The sequence below is a fragment of the Nothobranchius furzeri genome, chromosome 3, assembly GCF_043380555.1.
Source record: "Nothobranchius furzeri strain GRZ-AD chromosome 3, NfurGRZ-RIMD1, whole genome shotgun sequence".
Classification (NCBI taxonomy): domain Eukaryota; kingdom Metazoa; phylum Chordata; class Actinopteri; order Cyprinodontiformes; family Nothobranchiidae; genus Nothobranchius; species Nothobranchius furzeri.
This window is the reverse complement of record NC_091743.1, coordinates 68,429,628-68,456,468: the sequence shown is the minus strand read 5'-3', so window position 1 is coordinate 68,456,468 and position 26,841 is coordinate 68,429,628. Positions and strand designations below refer to the sequence as shown.

Below are 26,841 nucleotides of genomic sequence, written 5' to 3'. Positions count from 1 at the left end.
CGCCCACTAAGCCCATGCAAGGATGTCATGAAACAAACACAATGTTCAGTTGGAGTTAGACAGTTTACACAAACATGGCTGATTATGATGTTGAATAGAGGACTACTGGCAGCACTGGATGTACATGACACATTTTGTATCATTTGTTAATTAGTGTTTTTTATGTCTGATGTATATGTCAAAGAAAATTATAAATACATTTTTAAGCAAGTGGGTTTAATGATTATATCAACATTAATTTAGTCATTGTAGATTTGTGTTATACACTGGAACGATGCAAATGTTGCCTTATACCTAAAGACTAATTTAAAATAATCATGAAATACAAACATATAGAGATAAAAAAAATGACAAATTAGGAATGATACATGTAGGGGAGGAAAATGTGGTCCAATCATAGCTGAACAAGCTAGTGCATCAGTGAATACAGAGTAAATACGATTTGAATCAAAAGGAAGCGGTTGTGTACTTCACTGGTTTTCACTGTCCATAGATGCTGCCTTTGTAAATCGTTTTGCTGGGTTTTAAAATAAGTGTACCCAGTTCCTCTGAAACATCTTTTTAATTATATTATTTTTAATCATAAAAGGTCAGTTTGTACAAGCGCAACTTTCTGGTCGTTTGAATTTATAAAGGTATCCATATAAGAAAGCAGGCTCAGTTCACCTCCCGGCCAGCGGGGGTGCTGTAAGTAAATATTTTGTGTATCCGTCAGCCATCTGCCGCAGTCAGTTGGATCCAACGGGATTGGAAAATGGAGGACTGACCGAAACGAGGGCATGTCGTCGCTTTTTTAGTATTTAGGTGGGTAGAAAAGTAGCATGTAATTAAGTTGTGTACCATGTAAAGTTTAGAGAATGCGAATGTGTTCGGTATTTGCAGTAATTTGTAGGCCTGGATAAGGATAATGAAGATGCCCATGACTGACGCAAACGGGTTTCATTTTAAGCATCTGCGTCGTAAATGTATTTTCGATTGCGCACTTTGATCCAGAAATGCTTGTGCTGGTAAATAAATGCATGCAGTTCATATTTTAAGCGTCAAATGCGTATATCGAAGACTAAATGACTGGTAACGGTTTCACCAAAAATGTGGCCTTTAGCTGCTAACAAGATTAGCTTGTCCTGTGGTTCGCAACGCTTAGCTCCACGTTGTGAGACGGAGCCACACATTACGACAAACGATGAGCAATGAGTCGAACATGTTTTTATCGTCACTCAATTGTGTTAAAAAGAACTGTTCCTATGTGTGATTGGATGTTTGTGCTTCATTTGGGTTGTTGATGTAAATGTTTGGCGGCGCAATGTTTTAAGGCTAACCTCTGGCAGCGCGTGGGAAAAATATGATTTACTTAAGCATTCTGAATACATTTTAGCAAATACACTAACGTGCGTGGTTTACTAATGGAAAGTTGATCACGTGATTGTGGTTTATTGCACGATTGTCGCTGGGATTTTGTAGGCCGTCCGCAGCTTTCCGTCCTAAATCTACGATTTACCCCCCCCCCCCCCCCCCTTCTGCCGCAGTGATCAAACCGGATTTAACACCACCTCGACTCGTTTATGCTTATGGGAATACTCCGTTATCGTCCTAAATTAGGTTTTAGTTCGGACCCCTCCCGCCCTTCTGTTGTCCTCCTATTCACGTGGCACGAAGTCGTGACCACACTTAAATCGATCTCTGCATCATCGACGTGTTAAACTTGCTGCTTGTGAACCAAACGTAAACAATCACTAAACACGACTGGTCAGAAACACACGGGTGCTAGCTGATGGGAGCTATTTCGTTTTTACAGAGATCCTAACAAGGAAAACATAGTAGTTGTTAGGGTCCTCACTAGTGTACGTTTGTGTTTCCTCTTTGACAGGTTCCTGAACCTAAAACTATTAACTGAATTTGAAGAGCCTTTTAGTTTGAAGAGGCACCTCCTGACAAATCCTTTCCGCTTGCAGGTATGTACACTTTATTTATATGCAATTATAGTTATATAAATCGTAGTGATGTAGTCATGTCGAATTTAAAGTTCACATTTTCATAATCCTGTGCACGAAAAAACGCTAATTTCCATGGTTTCAACCGGAAGTATATTTCGGCTAGTATGCTAGTGAAAATGCGTAAATGAGAGGAAAAATTAAGATATTGTAAAATTTTGCTTTGACATTTCTGCTGGTTTGTGCGTGTGAACCTACACCCCACCCCTTTGATCAAAATAAATGAAAGTAAAGCGATTTAGCTGCTAGAAACAGGTGGATAGCAGCACAGCTGACTCTGTTTTTCTACTTCTATAGTTGCATAAATTAATATAACTGGAGTTGGTGTAGCAATGCAGCCCCTAAATAATGCTAAATAACTAATAATAATAATTGATGATCAGTCGTGGTGTCACTGAAATCACCAACGGTTAGTTTCACTTAAACGTCTTTAAAGGAACCTGTATAATAACACGTTTGAGTCACTCCGAAACTATCGGGTATTGTGCTAGTGATTCATACGAAATATTTGGCGAAATGGAGAACTTCAGTGGAAGATGATGCTTTGTTTGGGGGCTGCACTGCTGCCACAACAACTTCCATTACGAATATACGCCGATCGTAGATGGATATTTCTTATTTTTCTTGCATAGTATAAATAAGGTCCAGGTAGCAAAAAACAAAACAAAAAAGGAACTATAGTTACTGTTTATTGGTAATACTATGGTGTTTTCACACCCCTTTTAGTCACGTTCGCACTAGTAAGCACAGTCCGTTGTGTGCTCACCTTCATAGTTGTGCACATACGGGGATATGTACAATTTGAATCTGTTTTCTCGTTTGCTTTGTGGAGCAAATGATAGTGTCGACAATGCGATGAACGTCATTGAAAAGTACAGTTTACTGCATGCACTGCCCATGTTGTCATCACTGTGTAGGGGAATGGATGTACCATGGGTCTTCGGAGTTATCAACCAGAACTATGCATTTGCTATTGTGCTCAGGGTCTATTATGCTGCACCAGCAAAAGTGTATGAATATTTTTGTATAACTAAGTTATAGTTTCAGAAACTAGATCCCTTTTCTTTTTTTTTAACTCAGAAGTTTGTTTCATCAAGTTTTTTGTGAATACATTTTTTTGCCATAGAAACTATGCATTTTTTTAGGGATGCTCCAAAATTGTCTAGTATTTTCATTCCATGTGGAATTTTTAACTCCGGGGGTCATACTTTTCAGTTAAATCTAATATAGTTGTTAATAAAAGCTATTTGAGGTAAATTGGATTCAGCAGGTTAAAGCTGCATGAGAATCGATCAGTTTTAGCTTTCAGCACCAAAATCGACACATTTCTACAAATCGTGCATGGCAGCATTACATCATTTGATGCAGATTTGCCAAAGTGAGCATGTGTTGAGTTCTCCAAACAATGTGTTGCTAATATTAGGAGTGAGGGTTCTTTAGACTCCTCACTAGTTGATTCAGTTGATGATCGGAGGATTCTGATGCAAATAAAAAATGAAGATGGATTTTTCTGCCTCCCCCACCTCTTTGTGAATTCTCAAAGACTTTTTATGAATGAAACAGAAAAAGTCATTCATCAAAACACTTGTTTTATTCTTAGACAGAATAATGTGTATTTTAGTAGTATTGTGACTTGATTCACTGAACTAAAGTAGCAGAAGAGGGATAATGTTGCATTAGCAGTTTTTACAGGACCATAGCTTTTGCAAAACGAGATTTGCCGCTGCTCCCTGGGGAGGATTTTGGCATTTATAGTAGGGATGCACCGATGGATCGGCATTTGATCCCAATTGGCCGATAGCGCCCCTATCGGTTTTGCTCGGAGTTTTCAAAAATAGATCAAAGCAGACCGATCAGGTAGGGTTGTCACGGTAACCGGTGTAGCGGTAAACCCCGGTAAAAAAAGTTGACAATAATAACCGTCTTGTTTTAAAAAAAACTATATTATCTCGGTGGGTTTACCGTAGGCGCGGTGATCCTTACCAGCCACCGTATCATCTGCTGAAGTTGCCGGCGGCACATGCGCGCTTTATTGTTTACAACCAAAACTTTCTTGAAGCTAAAGCTGAAATAATGGCCAAAGGAGGAGACGGCAGTTCTCAGGAGGACATTTTTTATCCCTCAAAGAAGACAAAGTCGGAAGTACGGGCATCTTTTGGATATTTGAAGAATGCCGAGGGACAGTTTATAGAAGACGGCTATCCTGTTTGCAGCACGTGCAGAAAAAGTGTCTGTGAAAGGCAGCAACGCTTCAAATCTCATGACACATCTGCGTGACCATTACCCACAACTCTACAGTCAACGCAAGGCAAGCTAACGTTAGCGTTTTGGCTAAAATGCGTGATCCGAGGATTTGGGTTGAGGGAGAATGCAACGAGTCGCTATATAAAGCAGCCGCAGCACCGCTACCTGCATATAAACCGTGTCACGGACACCCCCATATTGAAATGACGCTATGCATTACGGGGCTCCCAGGGGCAGATAAGAGTTGGCCTCTCTTCTAGAATAATTATGAATTTAACAATGATTACTGCCTGATGACATTTTCCCAAATCTGCAAAGCTCACTGGAAGGACACAAACTGAGGACAATATTTTCCTGATATAGGGTTTATTACTCAAGTAAGGGTAAAAAAGTATCTGATTAGAAGGCTACTTGAGTACTGAGTATCATCTAATCTAATATTTTTAAAATGATGACAACAGACATAAAATAAGAAGTTATGGGCAAATATTGGTATTTTAAAGACTAATGGGAAAAAATGTAAACAAATAAACAACATAATTACAAAATAACACATTTTAGGCAAAATTTAGACACAAACTGAGGACAATATTTCCTGACATACAGGGTTTATTTAATTGTGTGAAAATTTAGCACGTTTAAAAAAAATACTGCAATAATACCGAAAACCGTGGTAATTTTGGTCACAATAACCATGAGGTTAAATTTTCACACCGTGACAACCTTAATACAGACCATTTTAGATTAGGTTACATTTCCTTTATTCCCAGGTTATGTAGTTTGTAGCACTCATTATAATGTTGTAGAAAATTTCTGGCCAATCCACGTGATCGGTATCGGTGATCAGCATTCTTTGATATCGGTATCGGTGATCGGCAGCAAAAAAAACCTGATCGGTGCATCCCTAATCTATAGTAGCAAAGCTGAGGCTAGAATAAACTGCCATCAGGCACCTCTCAAACCAAGACGGGATAAAGACCAAGACGGGATAAAGGAGGTCGCTGGTCAGCCCCCCCGCATGTGACGTACAGGGTCACACATTCAGCGTCAGACGGAAGACATGTCAGACTGATGACATTTCTTTTTCAGGACCTTTAGCTTTGATGTGACCTGCTTCTTGTCCCGCTTGACTCAGCTCAGCCAGTGTTTTCACCACTCTGTCAAACAGCCGGCTGTCTGTCACCGTCCCCGTAAAAAGTCGACTAATCTGTTCGTCCGCTCGCACGACCAAAAGCTCCATGGTCTCCGCGTCCGTCCAGTTTGCCATGTTGTAGGTGGTTGAAAGATACTCATGAGAGGCCATGTTTATCTGTGTTTATATCCCTTCCGGCCGGCATTTAGCACGCAGTATACGTCACTAACGCGACCACCCTCTTTTGCGGTCGGGGGCTCCCACAGTCGCTCCAAAGGGATTAGCGGGGCTGACAAGCGTTAAGCCGTCAAAGGCGAGGGGCTCATGCAGCAATATTACTACGAGGCTAAGCGCATCAGAATCGAGTTTTATTACCTTTCCCCTTTGCTCCTTGCCGCATTTACTAGACCCACAAATTTGAATTTATCACTCTGTAATGGTATGTCTTATAAAAGAGGCTATTGAGCGAGAGACACACAAGCTGCATACTTCCATAGAGGAAAACCATTATTTGACAGAACACTGTACTAACTCGGCCGTCACTGCTTGTGTTGAAATGTCCACAATAGGGTGGACTGTTTCTGCGGACCTGACTCGTGCTCTCTGCTTTTTGCACACAGGCAGAACTTATTTATGTGCTCCCATCAACAGTCCTCGTGCTCACTTTGGTACTTTAACATTCTTCACCATTGAGTTTTTAATTGCCTTTGAAAAAAAAGTGATTTTGAATATTTTGGTGGAATGATCCCGGGAAAAAAAGTATAAATTAGAAATCAAACCACATACATAAAATAAGCCTTAGATAATCAGTGTTTTTTTGCAGATGGGTCACTTTTGTATTAAATTTTTTTACACGTTTAAGTCAGTTTTTGCATTTCTTCAGAAGTTGTAAACATACATTTTTGTAAGATAACTTTTCCTGTCTTATGTTCTTGGATCAGAAAGATCTGACTATTTAAAGCAGTTTAAAGGGACACAATTACACTGATTTCCATTACACTCCTTTTTACTGCAGCATTATTAATTAAAAGGCCTTACAGATGCATAATCATCATGATAGAGTATGTAAATGTCCCAAAGAAATGAAGCGTCCCCAGCTCTGTCTATAGTCTGGCTGCTCTCAGTAACCCAGTGACAGTAGCCGCTCTTATTTTTAAAGAGTCCCCTATGTCTGGTTCTGGTGGAGTTGATTTAGTTTTCCAACTGCACTTCAGTGATTGGCTGTCATGACTTTTGTTCACAGGCTTTGGTAAGGGGCAGAAGGAACAGTTTCAAACACAGAGCAAGAATGTGGCCAAAGAGTTGCTAAAGCAGCCGGTAAAATAGTCTTCACACCAAAAGTGACATAAAGAAGATTTTGGGCTTCCGTCGGTCAACTGTCAAAAAGAGAGATGCCAGTGGAGGCAGCAACCGACAGTCCAGAAAGCCGCTGTCCAGTGCGGCGCAGTGGCAGACAGCCCAAGAGAACCGACAAGCTTGAAGAATTTCTCTTGACTGCAAAAAGAGGGTCAAGAAAGAGCGCTCCTCCCAGTGTGGAAAGCGGAGACCCTCCTTCGCAAACTCCAACCGATGCAGAAACGGCCTCCGAGGCCAGTTTTGATGGCAGTGCCGACTCCAAGGCTGTAGAGGACAAACCGGAGTCCCCGGAGAGGAGGACAAGAAGCAGCACCAAAAAGCAGACTCAAAAGAAAACCCACGGAGGGAGACAAACGAGAAGCTCTGGCAGAGTGACTGTTAAAGATGAGAGCTCTGAGAATGATGACGACAGTAAAGATGCTGTCAGAAAGGATCAGTTACTGGATAACAGCAAAGAAAACCAGGATAAAAAGAACTATGCTAGTTCTGAAGATTCAGGGATCAAAAATGCTAAGCATTCTGAGCAGAACCCTGGGACAAAAGTTATGTCTGAGGACAAAAATCAACCTGAATTAAACGACAAAGATGAAATGGAGGACATGGATGAAGACAACCCCTCGATGACGGAAACTCGTAAACCAGTAAGAACTTATGTTAATAAAAAGAGAGCAGCTAAAACACCCGTTAAAGCCCCCATTCCTGCCGCCAACTCTGCCGCTCCCGCTAAGACTGAAACAAAACCCAAAGTTATTGGAAAGGCAAGCAAGCCTGAGATGCAGGATAAAAATGACGATGATGAAGAAGCGGATGATTCTTTTACATCTTCATCCTCGTCATCATCAGATGAGTCTGATGATGCAGGCTACGACCCCAATGCCCTCTACTGCATCTGTCGTCAGAAACACAACAAGCGGTATGTAACAGTTAATCATTTTATAAAAGGTGCTTCATCATTTTATTCCCAGATTAAACTCGAGTCATCATTTTGGACATCTGTTGTTCCGTGTTGCATAAGAAAAGCTGATTTTTGATTTGGTCCACCGTTCACTAGGTTCATGATCTGCTGTGACCGCTGTGAGGAGTGGTTTCATGGGGACTGCGTTGGCATCACGGAGGCCCGGGGGCGCCTGATGGAGAGGAACGGGGAAGACTACATCTGTCCCAATTGCACTGCAAAGAAAAACCAGGTCGTCCGGCCGGCTACGTCTGGCCTCACTCCAAACACGGAGGTTGTAAAGCCGAAAAGTGATGATGCTGCTGCGGCGACAACTTTAACATCTTCTGAGAAAGCCACCAGCAGTGGGACGAAGCCAAATCCATCAGCTGTCCTGGCTGTGGCGCAACCATCCATAACAAGTGGAACTGAAGAAAAGGGAACCGAGGATCTGGGCATCAAGGGGAGGATAGAGAAGGCTATTAATCCAACTGGGAAGAAGAAGATCAAGATCTTTCAGCCGGTAAGTTCCTTCAACTCGAGTCAAACTTGCAATGAATCACAATCTTATTTATGTGTTTGTCATGTAATTGTTTTAGCTATGTAGTCACCTATAGATTCTTTATATACTAAATTGTGCTCACGTGTATGCACACAGTTTCTCCGTTTAATGACATTGTCCTCCATTATTTGTTAATTATGTTCTGCGCCGACTTGAAGCAGGTTGCTCAGCAGCCAGTTGAGGCCAAAGCAAACCAGAAGGTGGCACCAGCTGTGGAGACAAAGGTCCCATCAACAGCTCCACCAGAAATGGTGCAGAGAGTCGCAACAGTGGTGGAGGTGAAAACGACACCAGCTGTGGAAGCATCCGAGAACCAGAGCGAGCAGATGGCCGAAGACGCTTCCCTTCCCAAATGCATCGGGCCTGGCTGTGAGAGTAACGCCCAGCCAGACTCTGTGTACTGTGGAAATGACTGCATCCTGAAACACGCTGCAGCAGCCATGAAGTCCATCACGGATGTCAAAGATCCCAAAGACAAGACCAAGGCTCAGACAAAGGTAACCTGGACTGTTTTTGGAGATAATGTGCATTTTGTTGGGGTTGTTTTCTTGTATTTGCCCTAGCCTGGTTTGACTATTAAAGATTAGTGCTTGACTTTATACCTACAAAATGTGAAAGGAGAACAGTCTTGTTATTATTCACTTGAAGCAGGTTTTATTGAAGGTTTGTGGAGCCTTTCATGTTGTTCTGAACTTCTCCAAAGTGGATTCCTGAAAAGTAACAATGTCATTTTTGAAATTCACATTACGTCAATGTTTGAGTTTCTGGCTTAAGAGCATTTGCAGAGAAGTCATCTGAAAAGTGGCAAAAGAGCAGATAAAACTGACCATTCTTCTGGACAGAGTAAAATACAGCACACAAAAAGCATCCCTCTGCACCCTATCAGAGTCCAGTGTTCAGTGGGAATATCCCATGAGCAGATTAGCTAAAAACCTGTGATAGGAGGGTTTCCGTGTTTTTAATTTGCTGACAGTTTAACATAATAAAACCATTATTTTCTCTTCTTTTAAAAACAATTAAAATCAGTAAGAATTTTGCATTCAGACTTTTAGAATGTTGCACCTTTTTTCATGCTAACATTTAGTTCATATTTCAAAACTCCGATTAAAGTTAAGTGGTGACTGGAAACGAGATTGTGGACATTTGAAACAATAAGTGCTTGGCCATGCTCATTTTTAATTGAGAGAAGGCTGGAGCACACAGATCAGTACGAAAATGTTTTATTAAGGCAAGATGAATTTCGACACCAAATAAATTTAATTTGTTGAAGTCTTCACTCAGCTCCAGCCTTCTTCTCTCATTGACTGGACTGGGTTCTAGTTCACTTGCTTTTTATTCTGTAAGACAAAAAAACCTATTAACACTTTTGTACCCAGCGTTTTTTGTTTCAGACTGTTGAGTATTTACTGTAAACATGAACATCCTTTCTCAAACGAAGTGATGATTTTTCTGTGTGCTCTGTGTTCTAATTGTCATGTTGGAAAATTGCATTTAGGTTCTGCTAAAATAATCTGCAAGACTAAACTTGTATAACTTTAAATGTATTTTTACGCCATGATTAAATTATTTGAGCCATTTTTTTTTCTTTTTACCTTGTTCTGAGCTGCTTTTAAAGCCATTTCGGAACTGGTACAACCTTAGAAATTTTGCCTATGATGACAAATTATATTTATCCAGTCTGTTCATGCACCACATGCACATTTCTGTGTGTTGGGGGTCCAACTTTAACTAAAATAAAATATATAAGTATACATTTATATGCTTTTACAGGTGTTTTATGTAAAAATTGTACAAAATTGAGTTTGAGGATATGTAGAAATCAGGTCTATTACAGTTAACTGGCTAATACATTAAGTCGAAATAAATCATATTAAGACATACTAAATGTGGATGAATAAAATTTAAAGTGGACGCTGTAGCTCTGATCAAAGTTTAAACCACGCAGCAAACCACTTTTCTGAGCTCCGATGAGATTTTTTTTATTGAGATTGGTGGTGGGAGCCCTTGGGGCTTGAATATGGAACCGGGACAGAACCTGATGTTCTCAGCAAACAGAACTCTTTAAGTTTGTTGCTGTCAAACAGAGAGCAACAGAGGCTACGGTTCACTTGAGTCCTTATTAGCAGTGCGGATGGCCCACTGAGCCTTTTCCAGTGCTTCCTGTTCCAATGCATTCTGGGATTTGCAGTTATAGTGGGGTTAGAATTGGACACCTGCAGGTAGATTTTAGATGAGTTATTCTGAAAGCCAGATAAAATAATGGCTGAATAACACAAGTGCTGCTGATCTTTAAAGATCAGCCTTCTGAACAGCTGCCTTAAGATCAGTCAGCAAGTTACTGAACAGTTAGCAGTGCTGGTCTGTTGATAGACCCTGGCTGTTATTTCTTTCTGAAACGTTGGAAAACAAAACAGTAATTTAGAGTTGAGTCAAGTTATTTTTAGCGTGATTAAAGCTCATTTGCTAATTAAAATACCTGAATTTGTGTGTGTTTCATCATCCCAGAAGAGCAGCGCCGGTGGAGCGACGGGGCAAAAGACGGACAAGAGTGCCTCGGACTGCGAAAAACACCTCGGTCTTGATGTAGAGAAGGACGAAGAGGAGCATGCTGAGGAGCAGCGACCTCCACCTTCCACTGCTTCCTGGTCCAGCGACCATAATTACATTGCAGCAACACCAGAAAAGACTACACCCATGTCACCAACAGTGTTAAACAAAAAATGTATGTATCTCTTTGAAGGTTTTGAGCTGCTGTTGAAACCACGTTGTTGTCCTCCTCATCCCTACCCCCTTCTATATGTGGTTGTCGTCACGCTGGTCTCATTTAAAAGTAATCCATACATTTGGGATGAACTGACCCGTACAGTTGACCCGTGGTTTTAACTCTGTAAAGACTTTGTTGTTCTATGAATTACTGGCAGCTGTCAAACAGGTAAGTGTTGGTTCTGGCTTCTGGTGAGTATTTACAGATGTAGGAGCTTTTAATTTGAAAATACTGGAACATAAATGACTTCCTTTAGTTGGTTGAAGTGTATGGGAGCCTGATGGTAATTCCCAGGTACTCCTGCTTATGATTTAAATATAAAAACGTTTTTTAAACTAAAATTTAAAATAAGTAGCTTTTAAAAAGCAAGTTAGTTTGTAGTTTCTGAAGGAAATGCAGGATCAAAGTGCCTCAAGCTGCTTTTGAGTTCCAGACAGAACAAAATCCCTGCAGTAACTTTTGTGCATATTTCTGTTGAGGTTTCAGTCTCTGTAGAAACCTTCAAAATCCATTGAGGGTAAGAAGCAGGATTGTGTGGATTCAATGAATGAAACAGTTGTGTAAATGAGTGTTTAGAGTTTTTAAACTACAAGACTCATTTGCCTCAAGTTTCATCACTTCCTGGGTTTGTTGGCTGTTCTCAAAGGTCCTTCTCTCCCACAGGTAGGTGTCCGAATAGTCCTCAAAGTAAATGAGGTTAGGTGATAAATGTGACTCATATTGAGCTGCTGATAAAATGTTTGCCCTTAATTTTGGGTTTTTTACTGTTTTTAATATTTTCATTCACATTGATTATGATTTATCAGTATTTTTTAAGAAAGTGGCTTTAAAAATAAAAGGTGAAAACAGATTTTTGGATGCCTCCATTGATTGATTCTGAGCGATGTTGGCTTGCCATTGGATGGAGTATTTTGGCTGCAAATGATCCATTTCACCTGTTGATTTCTGCTCATCATGGAGATCTGAGCTGTGGAGTGCAGCTGAACCAGGACCCAAAACCTCTAGACAAGACCCAGAAGACTTGAGGGGGTGCATGTAGTTGCAGAAGAAAAAAGACTGAAGAGCACAAGAAGAAGATGGCAAAACGAACCCTGATGACTTAAAAATATTTTTTACTCAATGAGATTTGATGCTTAAGAGGAAAGGTCTTTAACCATGAAAAGATTGAGGTCAGGAAGTAAGAGTAGTGTAAATGCATTGTGACAGATCAGGATGTTCTCTGATGGTGGTGTTCGCTGCAGCAGAGCACACCTGATACCATGTGACAAATGATAAACGGACAGCAGCTGATGTTGGTTTCAGGGGTTATGTTGGGTCTTTACATGATTAGGTCGGGGTTATTCTGCTTATGCAGCTAGAAACTATCAGGCAGACATCTACATAGTTCACACTACTTTTGTGAAGTACCAAAGACTTGTGTGCTTGTAGGAGCAATCTGAGCATCTTCATGAATGTCTTGGGCCCAGTTGTTTTCAAGTCCCATATTAATGTCAAACTTTAGGTTTTTCTAGCATCACCAGTGGATCTGAAAACATTTCAGTGACCAAGATGGTTGTCTCGTTAAGAATGAATTTTTGCTGAGTTATTAGGCTACTTGCCTAAGCAGTAGAGAGGCTGGTTTAACAGAAGAGAGGAGCTAACTGATGAAGATTTAATTTCACTAAGTGCTGCTGATGAGTTTATTATTGGAGAAGTAACCTTGTGCTAGAACTCCTTTAGTCCTCTTTTGGACTTGAGTTTATTTAGGGTGACATGTCAAAGGTCATTCATTAAGGAATTAAAACCTCGTGTCTGAGGGTTTTGTTTTAGCTTTGCCTGAACACCAACATGTGTCAGCTGTAAAATAAAAAGGGTTTTTATCTTCTTTGTTGTCAATGTTGTTTTTATTTCTAAATATTTTTGTTAAAATTCTCCCAAAGAACTTGTTTTGCATTAAGCTTTGTGCTTTTTGATATATTTTTAGGGATGTTCAGTAATGTGTGCCATCAGCTCAACATGGTCATCATTATGCAAGTATAGTGTCACATCTGACGGATTTTTAAGTATTTGGGTTTTGTTCTTAATTTCCAGCTCCCGTCAAAGAAGAGAAGCAGACTGAGAAGGAGCCAGAGCAGACTCCTGAGAAATCCTCCATTGCATCTGAGTCACCAAGCAAAAGACAGAAGAAGTCTTCACCAAACAAAGATGCAAAGAGTTCTAAGAGCAAGAAGTCCAATCGTGCTGCAAGCTCAAAGGCCTCCAAGAAACCTACTGCAGCTCAGACTAAACCTGCAGAGAAGTCCAAGAAGCCTCCTCCAGCACCTGTCCCACCACTGTGTCCATTCCCTCCTGGTCCCATTCATGCCACAGGGGCCCTCAGAGTCACCAAGTCCAACTTCACCATTCCTAAGAAGCAGCCTCAACAAAAAGAATCCAGTTCTGAGACTCCTTCCAACTCCTCCCCAAGAGCCCCGTCACCTCATGTGTCTTCGGGTTCCTCCAGCCGTTCTTCATACAGATCTTCACATCCACCTGCTTCATCACCTCAGTCGCGGCCCCCACCCAACCACCAGATGAGACAGAACATCCGCCGCTCGTTAACAGACATCCTCTTTAAAAGGTTGGTCTTTTCTCTTCCAATGCCCAGAGCACAACATTTCTGTTGCCATTAGCAGGTTTGTGTAATAAGATTTCCCTCCAACAGGGTGAGTGACAGCGATGACTTGAAAATGACAGAGAGTGAAGTGGCAAGACTTGCGTTTGCTATTGAGAAGGAGATGTTAAACCTATGCTTGAGCACAGACAGCAAGTACAAGAACAAATACAGGAGTCTGATGTTGCATCTTAAGGATCCTAAAAACAAGGTAAGTTGGCATGAAGCTGCACACTGACAATGCTTAAAATGTTCGGCAGCTTTGGTTTGGTCTCATTTTGAGATGTTTGTTGCAGGGCTTGTTCTACAGGGTGATTGATGGAGACATCACCCCCTTCAGATTGGTGAGACTAAGTGCTGAAGAGCTGCTTTCCAAAGAGATCTCTGGGTGGAGGATGTCTGACTCATCAGAGGTAAATGTTTCTTCCTTTTCAACAAATAACAGGAGGTTTAATGGTATATGACGCATTAAGCACGTGAATGATTGTCATCTACAGGGTCGTTCCTCCAGTTCCAGGTCTCATTCTGGCCAGTCGAGGCTCAGAGGCAGACACGAGTCCCACAGCGCAGAAATGGAGGACGCTCCACCAACATCTGATGCAGATGTATGTATCTCTACTGCTGCTTCGTCTTCTCGCTTGGGTTCTGCTTCTGTAAGTGGGGGCAAGCTTCTCCTCTTTCATGCCTTTTCCCCCATCTTGCATGAAGCTTGTGCATGGTCGGTGTTATTTATCTAGTTGCCTTTACTTGTGCAATTTCTTCCTTAAGCTCAATCTTGCTTGTAGAAAATGCAGATGAGTTAATCGTTCTACGTGTTCTAGTTGTGTAAGCCATCGTCTTGGGTTTCAATTTGTTGGATGGTTGACTTGAATTCTTTTTAATATCAGGACCAAGATGAGTCTGGCTCCACCCCCTTAGCTTCAGCTCAGTCCTCTGCAGCTGAAGGAAGCAGCGGCATGGTGGATATTTTCAGCAGCATGCTCAAAGACACGACCTCTGAACACAGGACCCATCTGTTTGACCTCAATTGTAAAATATGTACAGGTAACATAACAGAAATGCCTCTGCTACCGGATTTAAGGCAACTTTATTTGTGGGTTAATGTTTTAACGTTACCTTTGTAGGACAAAAGGCAGAAGATGAACCTGCAGCCAAAAAGGCCAGACTCATGAAGAAGCCTGACTCCAAGGCACCCAGACAAGAGTCTGTTTCCACCAGGTCAGGAGATGTGTCTCCTGTAAGCCACCCTCTCCAAGAGCCTTTATCATACCAGCATCCCGTCCCATCATCCCAGCAGTCCAAAGTGGAGCAAGCTGTTACAGAATCTCAGTTACAGCTCTATCAGGAGGAGCCCAGTGTCATGGTGCCCCCAGCTCCGACTCCTGTACTCATCACCCCAGCGGTGGCCTCTGTCAGCATTAGCCGCAGAGATCCGCGCATGGCTCGGCTCACATCTGGGGCCAACGTTGCCCCGGTAGCATTGGAGAAACCCGCAATCCCTGCAGTAGCAGAGATGGTGTCAGCTCCTGTCACCGCTCCAGTGGAGGTTGGAGCTAAAGTAATACTGCCCATGCCCCCGGTTCCACCGTCAGCAGTAGTGGTGTCTAAATCTTCAAAAAAAAGGTGCTTAGATTGATCAAGAATGGCATTTGCTTATTTTGTGTTTTAGTGCATTATCTGAATATTTAATATCAAATATGATGCTGATGAAAAAGCTGTACATAACTATGCCTAAAAGAAATGTGTTGGTTTTCTAGCTCGCTCGAGCCTCCTCCTGAGGGGGAAACTGCCATTTTCCTCCACGGTCTGGATATGATCTGGAAAGGATTTGTCAACATGCAGTCAGTAGCTAAGTTTGTGACCAAGGCCTACCTGGTGTCTGGATCTTTTGAACATCTTAAAGAGGTAACTCACACAAGCAGGGATGCTTTTTTTTCTTTTCTTTTTCATTTTTTAAATGCAAGTTTCCAGGTTCACAGTTAATAATCAATCTGTTGACGGTTATTTTCTCAGGATCTGCCAGACACCATTCATGTTGGAGGCCGGATATCTCCCAACACTGTATGGGATTATGTTGGAAAGCTGAAAACTTCCCTCTCCAAGGTTTGTGGAGAAGAGATGGAGTTTTTACTTAGAAATGTTTTTAGTGTCTAAGTGTTTTCATTTGTTCAAATTCACAGGAGCTGTGTCTTATCCGGTTCCAACCAGCCACAGAGGAAGAGGAGGTGGCTTATGTCTCCCTCTTCTCCTACTTCAGCAGCAGAAAGAAGTTTGGTGTGGTTGCCAACAACAACCGACGAATCAAAGACCTCTATCTCATCCCACTCGGCTCTAAGGACCCTCTACCCGCCAAACTGTTACCGTTTGATGGACCAGGTAAGCGTCCAGAAAGAAAACGTAGACTAGTGGTTTCTAGAACGTCACCTATTGTTTGTAAGTTATATTATGTCCAATTGTTGTTGTCTCTGTACGTGTGGTGATTATCTTTTATTGTACTTCTGCCTCAGATTTGAATGAGTGCATTTATGTGGATTTGCCTGTAGGGGGTGCTCACACTTCTTGTTGAGTCTCCCAACCTGCATGTAATAACTTCTGTTTTTACTGTGATTCTGACTTTGTATCACACATTTCAAATAGACATTTGCATCACAGGCGGATGCCTTTTCAGGCCAGTTTCACTTTATTTCTGAAGACTGCTCTGTTTCAAAATTTAAGGCGACTGAGCCTGGTAGAAATGTATTAACATTTCTACCAGGCTCAGTCACTTTCTGTTATGTCATTTATATGCTAAAAAAAAACCTGCTCCTATGGTAAACTTAATCCGTGGTGAGAATCGAGTCTTACATTTGTCAGAGTCCCAAATCAGAGTGAAGCTTGTAGATATGTTTTAGAGCATTTAGCATAACAAATTAAATTGAGTCTTCTGTATGAATGTAATAATTTGTGTCACATAATTAAACTAATTTGATTTCTGTGAACAGCTTTATAATATATTAAAGTTCCAATTTTAAGAGTTTGTTTGGCTAGAAAATAAACAGTTTGGTTTTATAAACGTAATGATGCCATATATAGTAAAGATAATCAATTCCATCTTAAGTTTGCAAATAACTAGTTATGTAGTTTGACATAAGCTGAGTTATATTGTTTTATTAGAAAGAAAAATTGTAATCCTTTGCAAGTTCTTTGACCGCTGCTGTTGTTTGTATCACAGGCCTTGAACCGGCTCGCCCTAACCTACTTTTGGGGCTGTTGATCTGCCAGAAGGACAGAAAGCGCTCTGGAGCATCGCTCGATGCTGAGGAAAAACGGTCCAAGATCCAAACCAAAGAAGCAGATGAAACCGGGCTTCCAAAGACGACTCATTCAGTCAAAGTAGACAAGAGCTCCAAGCAGAGTCTTGAAGTCTCCTTCAGCACAACTCCCCCAGGATCACCTCCGTCTAGCATCTCTGAAGCTCCCAGCAGCACCGCAGCTGCCTCAGTCCTCTCATTGCTGTCATCCGTTAAAGCCGTTGCCGCATCCGCTACCTCTGGTAAAGAGTCACCATCTGCATCTAGCTCCAACACCGCCACTCCTCTTCAAACCATTCTAAACTCTCTGTTCAAGAGCAAACATGACTCGGAGGCTTCTAACTCTCCTTCTGACCAGTTTGGGGACATCCCTGCAGCCGCTTCTTTGCTAGACCCCATCTTGCGTCAGTTTGCCCAGAATCCTCAGGAGAAACCAGTAGAAGAAGACGAGGACGACCGACCATATGATCCAGAAGAGGAGTATGATCCCAGCAGAGGGTATAATGTATTGACAAAACCAGTTGACACACTAGTCAAACCGGAGGTGCCCAAGCAGCCTGAGGTGGTAGACAATGAAACTGATGATGTGGCGTATGACCCAGAGGATGACTCTATTTTTGAAGAGGTCAAAACTTTGGTACCAGCTCAAGTTAAGCCTGCAACTGAAAGTGTTTCAGATCCAAAAAAGATTCTGGAGAACCTTAAAAGGATTGGAGAGCAGATGCTGCAGAAACAAGCGGAAAAGCAATCATCCACAGGGACGGCTGTTGCCTCTTTGACCACAGACACTCTTGTAACCCAGCCTACGACATCCCTCTTGGGCAACAGCCAGCTACTTCTGTTAGGCAAAAAGGTCGAAGAATTTGTAAAGTCATCAACTGTCCCTCCGATCAACCAGAGGAGAGATCCAAGACAAGGCAGGGATCCAGGCCAGGCCACTGGCAGAAACAACCTGTCTGATGAATCTGAGGAGAAACAGGAGTCGCCTCTTTTGATTGATTCTGTTCCTCCTTCACAGTCTGTGGAGCAGGTGTCAGAACAGCCTAATACAACAGAACTCCCAGAGTCCTCCACTGTCCCAGAAGCTTCACCTCCAGAAGATGAAGACAAAATTGAGAAACAGTTATTCACAGAGTTGGAAAAGAAAGAAGTGTCGATTCCTCTATTGGGCGAAGACCCTGATATGGAGGAAGACATTGAAGTAAAAGCCGAAGAAGAAGAAGAAGAAGAAGAAAAACCAGTTAAGGAGGAAACAAAGTTTGACAAGTACAATGTTTGGCCAAATGCGGCTAGTGTTTTAAAAGCTGGTGACGACTCAGAGTATGAAGAAAACAGCCAAGATATACCATCAAGAGATTATTACAGAGAGTCTGAAGAGACATCAATGACCTCCACCATCCCAGTCCTCACTCAGAGCTCGACAGCTGACATTCACTCACGTCACATGTCCCAACACATGTCAACACCAAGCTTTGATAGTAATTACAGGTCTCGGGCTGACATTCCCTTGCGGTCCACCTTTCCCACCCCCAATTCAATTCAGGGACCAAACCTGATGATGAGGCCTCCATCTGTATCCATGCTACCACCCTTACAGGGTCCTCCAATGTCAGGACCCCCTTCTATGCATGCCCCTCACCCTGTTCGTGCCCCCCCTCCTCTCCAAGGTGACAGCAGTATTCAATATGGCCCACCTCAGTCCTCATACCCTCCGTACCAGAACCAGAACCAATGGCCGAGCACCCAGCCACCACAGCCGCAACAGCCACTTCCTGGATTACCACCACAGAATATGATGCCTCCTAGAGGACCACTTCCATTTCCTCCAGTTGCTCAGAGAGCCCCTCCATCACAGATTTTTGATCCCTCCATCCCCCCTCAGCACATTGGACAGCAAGGCCCCCCTCCAGGCCTGCCGCTACCTCGTTTTGATGGGCAGAACAACTTACCTCCACCAAGATTCACAACTTCCGTTCCTCCTCCTTTCAGTTTCCCTACTAACAGAGCTCCTCCACCTTTCATAACACCACCACCTGGTCACTTTGATAACAGACTTCCTCTGGCAGGCATCTTCCCAGGGCCCAGGGGTCCCCCACCAGCCCAGTATGGTGAGCAACAGTATAACAAAGACTCTCCTAGTAACTCCTTTAATCCACATATAGACCAGAATCCAAACACACATCTTCTTTTTAAAGACAACCAGAGATCTCTGCCAGCTCCAACTTACCGACCACATCCACCTAACCAGTACGAGGACAGAAGAGGTCCACCTCCCAGTGCCGAGATGAGTGGGCAGCACTTCAAACCACATAACCAGTATGAGAGTGCCAGGCCACTATCTTCACCAGTACAGAGAGGTTCTTTTGATAATATGCGAGGTCCCCCGGCTCAGGACAGATCCCACCCATCTCCACTTGCAGAGAGGTACCGCTTTGATTGGCAATCAGATGAGCCTAGACCGATTCGCCACAGTTTACCAATACTGCCAAGTCACCCAGATGGACCTCACGGTCCAGGCCTCCATGGGGCCCACAGCCCAGACCTGCATAGGGAAGACCACTGGCGTCGCCATTCCCCTGAGATGAGACGGAGGAGCAACACCATTCTCGATGATGTAGAACCTCGCATTGTAGAGCGTTTGAGCCTATTTGAAGGATTACACAGAGAACTTGCTCCTAGCTCCTTGAGATCTTCTGAGGAGAGACAAAGAGAGCTTTCTGAGGACCGAAGGGAAGACAGAGAGAAGGAAGGTCCCCATGGAGGCAGGGCATCTTGGGAGAGGGGACAGGGAAAACACTGGAGCAGAGAGCGTGAGTGGGATAGAAGCAGAGAAAGAGACTGGGAGCCAGAGCTTGGTCGAGAAAGTGACCACAGCAGAGGGAGGGACAGTGAAAAGAACAAGGAGACGGAAGGAGGACGACATAAAGAGCAAGACTCTGACAAGAGGAGAGACAGAGACCGAGACAGGGAGAGGGACAAAGAGCGAGAGAAGGAAAGGGACAGAGAGAGAGAAAGAGCAAGGGATTCTGAGCGTAAGGACTATGACCGGAGGGAGTCTGAACGGAGGGACTCTGAGCGGAGGGACTCTGAGCGGAAGGAGTCTGAGCGGAGGGACTCTGAGCGGAAGGAGTCTGAGCGGAAGAACTCTGAGCGGAGAGAGTCAGAGCGTAAGGACTATGAGAGGAAGGACTCTGAGCGAAGGGAGTCTGAGCGGAAGGACTCTGAGCGAAGGGAGTCTGAGCGAAAGGACTCTGAGCGAAGGGAGTCTGAGCGGAAGGAGTCTGAGCGAAGGGAGTCTGAGCGGAAGGAGTCTGAGCGAAGGGAGTCTGAGCGTAAAGACTATGAGAGGAAGGAGTCTGAGCGAAGGGAGTCTGAGCGTAAAGACTATGAGAGGAAGGACTCTGAGCGAAGGGAGTCTGAGCGTAAAGACTATGAGAGGAAGGACTCTGAGCGAAGGGAGTCTGAGCGTAAAGACTATGAGAGGAAGGACTCTGAGCGAAGGGAGTCTGAGAGGCGGGACTACGACCGTGACAGGGCACGGAACCGAGACAAAGAACGAGACCGTGAACGAGATCGAAGACGAGATCGATCCAGAAGCAGAGACCGTGATCGGGATCGTGGGAAAGACAGAGGTCGAGACAGGGACAGGGATCGAGATCGGGACAGGGAGCGAGAGAGAGACAGAGATCGTCGAGATAGGAGCAGAAGCAGAGAGAAGAAAGAGGACAAAAGAGACTATAAACGTGATACAGCCAAGGATAAAACCAGAAGTGCAGAAAACAAAGACACTTCTTAGTCTCCGTTTTATAGACATCAGATTTCTTACCCCTAAATATACCCATTCTAAAAACACTGTACCCATACATCAGCAGTATTTTGCTATCTTTCCCCAACTTCTGTTGTACCATTGTGAAATTGGTGAACTCAAGATAATTTTATTCGTCGTCATTGTAAGATTTCTGTTTTATCGTATGGAAAGAAGTTGCTCCTACAACCTGTACTGTTTTGTTGAAGAATCACAATGTAACTAATGAATCCTCCATTTACAACTTGTAAATATGAACATATTTGTGTATATACTGATGTTTTTAACCATACTTTTCTAAGTGGGAGAAAGTTAAAGCCATATATCTGTGCTGGATAATATGGAGACAACACTGTTAGTTTTACTTAATGTTGAGCATCTTTGAACTAAAAGGCATCTGCCCACAGTATACATCCCATAAATAACTTAGATGTCCAGCTTTTGTTTCAACTAATTAAATTTGTTTGAAAGTTTTTCTTGGTGTTTTTTTTATCACTAGTTAATAATTGGCAAGAATGGAGATCAGCTGAGAAGTTCTTCCTGTTACTTTGCTGATCATGTGTATTTAACAGCTTTTGGTCTCAAAGGTCATGCTTGAGTACAGCAAGACGTCTTACCAGCAGTTTAGTAGTGCTGTGAAAACGATTGGTGCCTTTGCTGATGTATTTCTTCAGTTCTTGTTTTTTATTTAGTTTTTGCTTACAAAGATTTTAAAAAAGCATTTTGTAATGTTTTATTTAGATTAAGGCATCCAAACCGTCCCCCCAGTCCTCCTCTTGTGAAACCGCTAATTGATAGATGGTTGTTGAATGTTCTGTGCATTGACTAGACAAAAGTAGACATTCTTGAAAAGTGCATCCATTACATGTGGTGTAAAACTAAAACAGCATTTTAGGGAAAAAAGTTAAACATTGTGGTGGCAGTGTGATGGTCTGGGGCTGCTTTGAACACTGTGTAATTAAAGGAACAATGATGCCACTCTCCAGCACAGTCATGATCAAATATTTCTGACATTAAATTCTGGGGTTAAAAGATGAAGCGAAACAATGTTAATTTATTTTAGTGCAACAGATTTAAATAAACAAAATAACCAGGCAGATCAAAGTCAAATACATCTGTCAGATAAATCTTTAAATGCACTTTGTTTTACAATAGAACAGTCAATAGAGTATTTTGGATTTGGTATGAAATTAAGTTTAATTAAAAGTATGACATTGCAACAACAAAACCAAACAAAGAATAAACAAACCGCTTCATCACAACTCAGGACTAATCTGCATCATATCCTCAATGTTTTCATCCACATCAAAAGATCAGCAAAATTACAGAATAATTACAAACATTTGTTTTTTCTGGAAAAACACTTTTCATTCTCCATGTGCAGGTCAGTAAGGTTCAGTAGAAATTTAACACAGTGTGTTACAATTAGATTTTGCATAACCCTCAATTTAATTCACAGTGCACGTTTCTGGCTACATCCTCGTGAGAAGCAGCAGATCTAAGGGCTCTTCTCCCTACCATTTTGTATTTTCATCTGCTGTAACCAGAACATCTGGATTTTCTTTGGGCACCACACAAACTCCTCTTTAGGTTCGTAATTTTCATAGGCAAACTTCAGGAGATTTCTGCGTTTCTTTTTATCAAGGACAGCAAACACAAAGTAATTAAGGACACTTTCTTTGATATTTGGAAGTTGTCCGTTAACAAGAGTTTCTACTAGGAAGAATTTCACCAGAGGAGCCTGGTAGTCACGGTAACCCAGCGTTCCCAGGCACTTCAAGATCCGGGTTATGCGCAAGCTGTTGTGTGTGTGCCTGGAAAAAAAGAACAATTAAAGAGATGTGCTTTTTTTCTAAAATATGTATATTCTTAAACTGTGGAGATACACACCTGTTGAAGTTATCAAATCTCTCCATCCAGTTCTCTGTTTTCCTCACATCTCCTGTTATCTCGTTGATCAACTCAATACCATAGAAATCCAACATGAGCTTGTATGACTTCAGCAGGTTTTTCTTTGCAAAGCTGTTGTTAAGAAAATCCTGCAGAAGAATTCAGACAGTGATCATTTGTGAGGCTCGGATTACTTCAAATATTATGTTTTGTTATTATCCAGATTACCGTAATTTCCTGTTTCGTTAGGATGCTGGCCTCAGAGTTCACCCCTGGTTCTTGTAAAGGAAACAACCTTTCAAAGAAAAATTAATAAAAATCAAAAATGATGACAGTGGCTTTACATCTGTAGTCAGAGTTACTTACCACTGAATATAGGTGTGCACATACTCCAGTTTGTTATAGTCCCCATGCCATTCTTTATGGATATCAGATATGTGGAGACCTTAAAAAATACAAGTTACATCTCGTTAATATTTGAATTAATCTGTTCAAATTCATTAACTTAAAATTTGATTGAAGATATGTCACAGATGGTAATTTTACACAATATTTTTTTACATGTTGACCCAACTTTTCATAACTAAGTATCATTTTAAGATTTTAGTCTGGAAACATGTTTTCATTGTTATAAAATAAAAACAGCATAAAACCACAAGCTGCACAAAGAGATGGAAGGGGTGTCTCTTAACCCTTCCACTGTCTTATCAGGTGACCGCTCCAGGACAGGGGTCCCAGTCACACAGATATCGGTGTATAGGCCTACCATCCGGTAAACAGGGGTCCTGTCCGAGATAGAACATCAAATTGGGCCTGGCTTCCTGTTTGAATGAGGATAATTTCTGACACATTTGTCATTTAAAATCAATCACATTAGAAACAGACTGAGAGGGTACTCACAGGTTTGCTTAAGTGTTGATCCCTGGGTTGGTTCTGTGGGAAACATTACACATCTGTTTAATCAGGTGTGTGTGGAAAAAATGGTGGTGTGTGCATGTGTGTTTACTTTGTATTTCATTTTGTGGACATTTTTTTCCAGGTTTAACCTGGAATGTGGGGATCTTTGGAAATTGTGGGGACATTTGGCTGGACCCCACAAGAAAAAAACCCACAGTATTGTTTTTGAGGTCTGATGTGAATGCACTTTTAGTTAGTGTCAAGGTTAGGAGTAGACCAGTATTGATCAGGCATAAATAAGTCACACGGGTCTCCACAAGTGTAGCAGTGTGTGATAAACTCACCGGGTAGTCGTGCCTGTAGGTCTGCATGTCTTTTGCGGCATTCTGAAACCTGCGGAACTTCTGCAGAAGAAAGATTTATATGAGGCAGTCAAAAACTGGAAGTGAGGCCTAAAGTAAACATTTTCATGACAAAATGTAGTGTTGAGGCGAGTGAGTGGTTTTAAATGTTCCTCACATATCTGTTGCTGCGTGGTAATGATGACATTTCTATGCTTCTGTTCTGACTCGGTTCGTCCTCCCACGTTGAATCATAGCTACAGTAAAACTCATCAGTGGGGTCTACGAGCGTCTCAGACGTCTCAACATCCCTTTCTCCCGGGTCTGCAGCCCTTCCGTCATTCCTCCACCAGAGCAACGAACGGACACCGATTTCGAGCCTTTTCCGGAAGAACAACGGAACAAATTGCCAAAACCAGCAGAGTATATTGTAACACCCGCCGCCACCTCTTCGGTAACACCAGAGAAAAACGCCCGTAATAAACGGTGACATATTGAGTGAATAAAAACGATGCATCTTCTCATCACCGGCGGCGGACTGAGGTTTACTTTCATTTCACCCAAGTTTTCAGAACTGAAAACGAAACTTCTTTGAAAGGTAACGCCCAGGGGCCTCATTTATCAAGCTTGCTTACACACAAAACGGGTCGGAATTTTCCACGCAAACTTTGGGATTTATGAAAGAAAACTTAGCGGAATAATGTGCGCAACTTTAAGTTGACTAAGGACCTGGTTTACGATAAGGAAGAGCACCTGCAGTGCTGCTGCTGAGAAGGATAAAATTATGAAATCCTGCAGCATTATCACTTGTACTCAGGGCCAGATTAACACTTTGTTGTACCCTGGGCAACAATATTCAAGGGCCCCATCACCACGACCCAAGGATCACCATAATATGGCCACATACATAATATTTTACTGTAGTAAATATACTCAATACTTGAATGCCTGACATCATGTAACCCGCTCAGGGTAACCTTTGACCCACCTTGTGTGGACTGACCAATGAGGAGAGGGTCTTAACTTGAGGCCCTCTCTTCATTGAACCGCACTCAAATGACGTTCAGAGTCATAGGCAGCAAAGCATCTCGGTGCAGCGCAAAAGCCTGGGTGGACAGTTTGTTTAATAGGGTGACCATATTTCCATTTCCAAAAAAGAGGACAGGGGATCTGTGCCTATGATGTCACACTATGGCAACGCCACACAAACCACGTTGGGACCCATTTTTTGTAAGAACTAAATTAATTTCAGATTCTGCCAATAAAAAGGCTCTAAAACAATTCATATGTGAATATTTAGCATATTTATTGCAAAATCGCATTTTTCTGCTTTAGTGCTGCAACAAGGTTTTATTAATAATAAATTATTATACCTTTTGTTTTACTACAGCATAGGTACGCTTCCTGTGCACGATTATTAAGGATGCTTGTGCCAGCTGTGAGATTAGACGATAGGATCAATGAAAGAATAAGTTGTCACACACTCCATGGAAACTTTCAGAGAATCCACAAATAGTGGCTTTCAAATGGTTTTGTTACTTTTTGCAAGTTTAGAAAAGAAGCAGATTAGACAGCAAGTCTGATAATTTAGTTTTTCATCTGATAATATTAGAACATGTCAGTCATGTCTGAGGGGCTTTTACAAACACTGTATAACTAACACTACTGGAGAGGGTATGAATTGCACAGAGGCTTCTGGGGAGGGGGGTGGGGGGTCATCTTATCTTGGCCCCCAAAATGTTTTGAAACGGCCCTGGGTGTGTGACTGGGTTTTGAAGGTGATCTGAATTGTATCAGATGTATAAATATTACATGTGTGTAACTTATTGTTTTATACAGGTAAAAACATGTAGTGGAGATAAATCTATACCTACATTTTACTTTGTTTTCTTGTTTTTATTGAACTGTTTTCCTGTCCTGTCTGTCTCTCATCTTCCTGCATCTCCTCTAAATTCTCCAGAAAAACTGCTGCCTGGATTCTTACTTTTTCACCTCACCAGTTACTTCTGATCAAAGAGATCTCCTGACCGCAAAGCGCAGAGCGCGTTTCGATGCTGCGTCAGTGAGGTGAAATCACCGCAGCACAGGTGATGAGCTCTGCAGTAGCAGGCACAAATAAGACAGAAAGTAGAGAACATGTGCGGACATGAACAATCGTGTGTTAATTATAGTTCTTTGGTTGCGCCACTTTGAGAATGGACCGTGCGCTGGAAGCAGCAGTCTGGATCGCTGCACACCAACGATCATCGCTATATGTGCTCTCTGCTCAAAAGGGTCCATAAATGATGTAATATAGGTAGAAAACGTTTTATCCGGCTCCCCTGGATGTGTAGGATATACAGCTCCCCCATAATACGATCCCTGCTCCTGAATGAAAAGCTGGACATTTTCATCAATGCAAGAACCCCGCGGACAGAGAGTGAAAAGCGGACATGTCCAGGGAAAAGAGGATGTATGGTCACCCTAGTTTAATATAAAGCGGGAGATTACAGATACAGTATTTTGCTTGTGCCCTTGCTGCCCGGGGCCTGGGCCCTTTAAAGTTTGTGGGCCCTGGGCAATTGCCCAGTTGCCCGTATGGTTAATCGGGCCTTGCTTGTACTGCTTCGTTTTCACACAGAACAAGACCCCCACACGCACACACACATGCGCGCACACACACATGCTCGCGCGCACACACACGCACGCGCACGCACGCACGCACACACACACACACACACACACACACACACACACACACACACACACACACACACACACACACACACACACACTATCTCAGCTGTCTCTCACACTCAGCATGGACTGGATTTGGATAACAACATCAGCGTGGAGTGGGATCACTCAGCAATGCTGCTCAGGCTCAGTGTGGTGCTTCGGCAGAGCAGGGTGTGAACACGCTCCTCATAAAGGCTTCACAGGGTGAAACTATTCTGAGAGCAAGAGTCCAGAAAGAGCAGCTGCTCCAGCTGTTGTTCTGTGAGGCAGTCACGGACCAATTAG

The 26,841-nt window shown here is 42.5% G+C and overlaps 2 protein-coding genes across 5 annotated transcripts; one reads left to right on the top strand and one right to left on the bottom strand.

The window, feature by feature from the left end:
• The first annotated feature begins 687 nt into the window (after nucleotides 1-687).
• On the top strand, nucleotides 688-21,183 carry LOC107385108 (death-inducer obliterator 1). 4 transcript variants are annotated; one of them, XM_015958742.3, is made up of 16 exons: nucleotides 688-804; nucleotides 1,868-1,952; nucleotides 6,611-7,636; nucleotides 7,775-8,180; nucleotides 8,381-8,716; nucleotides 10,725-10,941; nucleotides 13,054-13,582; nucleotides 13,667-13,826; nucleotides 13,912-14,028; nucleotides 14,113-14,268; nucleotides 14,503-14,659; nucleotides 14,740-15,238; nucleotides 15,373-15,520; nucleotides 15,629-15,718; nucleotides 15,796-15,991; nucleotides 16,827-21,183. In XM_015958742.3, exons 3-16 carry the CDS (start codon nucleotides 6,759-6,761, stop codon nucleotides 20,699-20,701), a joined length of 7,764 nt encoding a protein of 2,587 aa, XP_015814228.3. In that variant the 5' UTR covers nucleotides 688-804; nucleotides 1,868-1,952; nucleotides 6,611-6,758; the 3' UTR covers nucleotides 20,702-21,183. The 4 variants fall into 4 exon arrangements, with proteins under 4 accessions (XP_015814228.3, XP_015814229.3, XP_015814230.3 ...); XM_015958743.3 differs by having other exon boundaries at nucleotides 8,378-8,716; nucleotides 10,728-10,941; XM_015958744.3 differs by having other exon boundaries at nucleotides 8,378-8,716; nucleotides 14,113-14,220.
• A 562-nt stretch (nucleotides 21,184-21,745) lies between these two features.
• LOC107385110 (opioid growth factor receptor-like protein 1) lies at nucleotides 21,746-24,417 on the bottom strand. Its single transcript, XM_015958757.3, has 8 exons — nucleotides 24,017-24,417; nucleotides 23,842-23,901; nucleotides 23,501-23,533; nucleotides 23,367-23,421; nucleotides 22,967-23,045; nucleotides 22,829-22,895; nucleotides 22,601-22,749; nucleotides 21,746-22,524 (listed from the first exon to the last, which is right to left on the bottom strand). Exons 1-8 carry the CDS (start codon nucleotides 24,353-24,355, stop codon nucleotides 22,209-22,211), a joined length of 1,098 nt encoding a protein of 365 aa, XP_015814243.1. The 5' UTR covers nucleotides 24,356-24,417; the 3' UTR covers nucleotides 21,746-22,208.
• Between the last annotated feature and the right edge of the window lie 2,424 nt (nucleotides 24,418-26,841).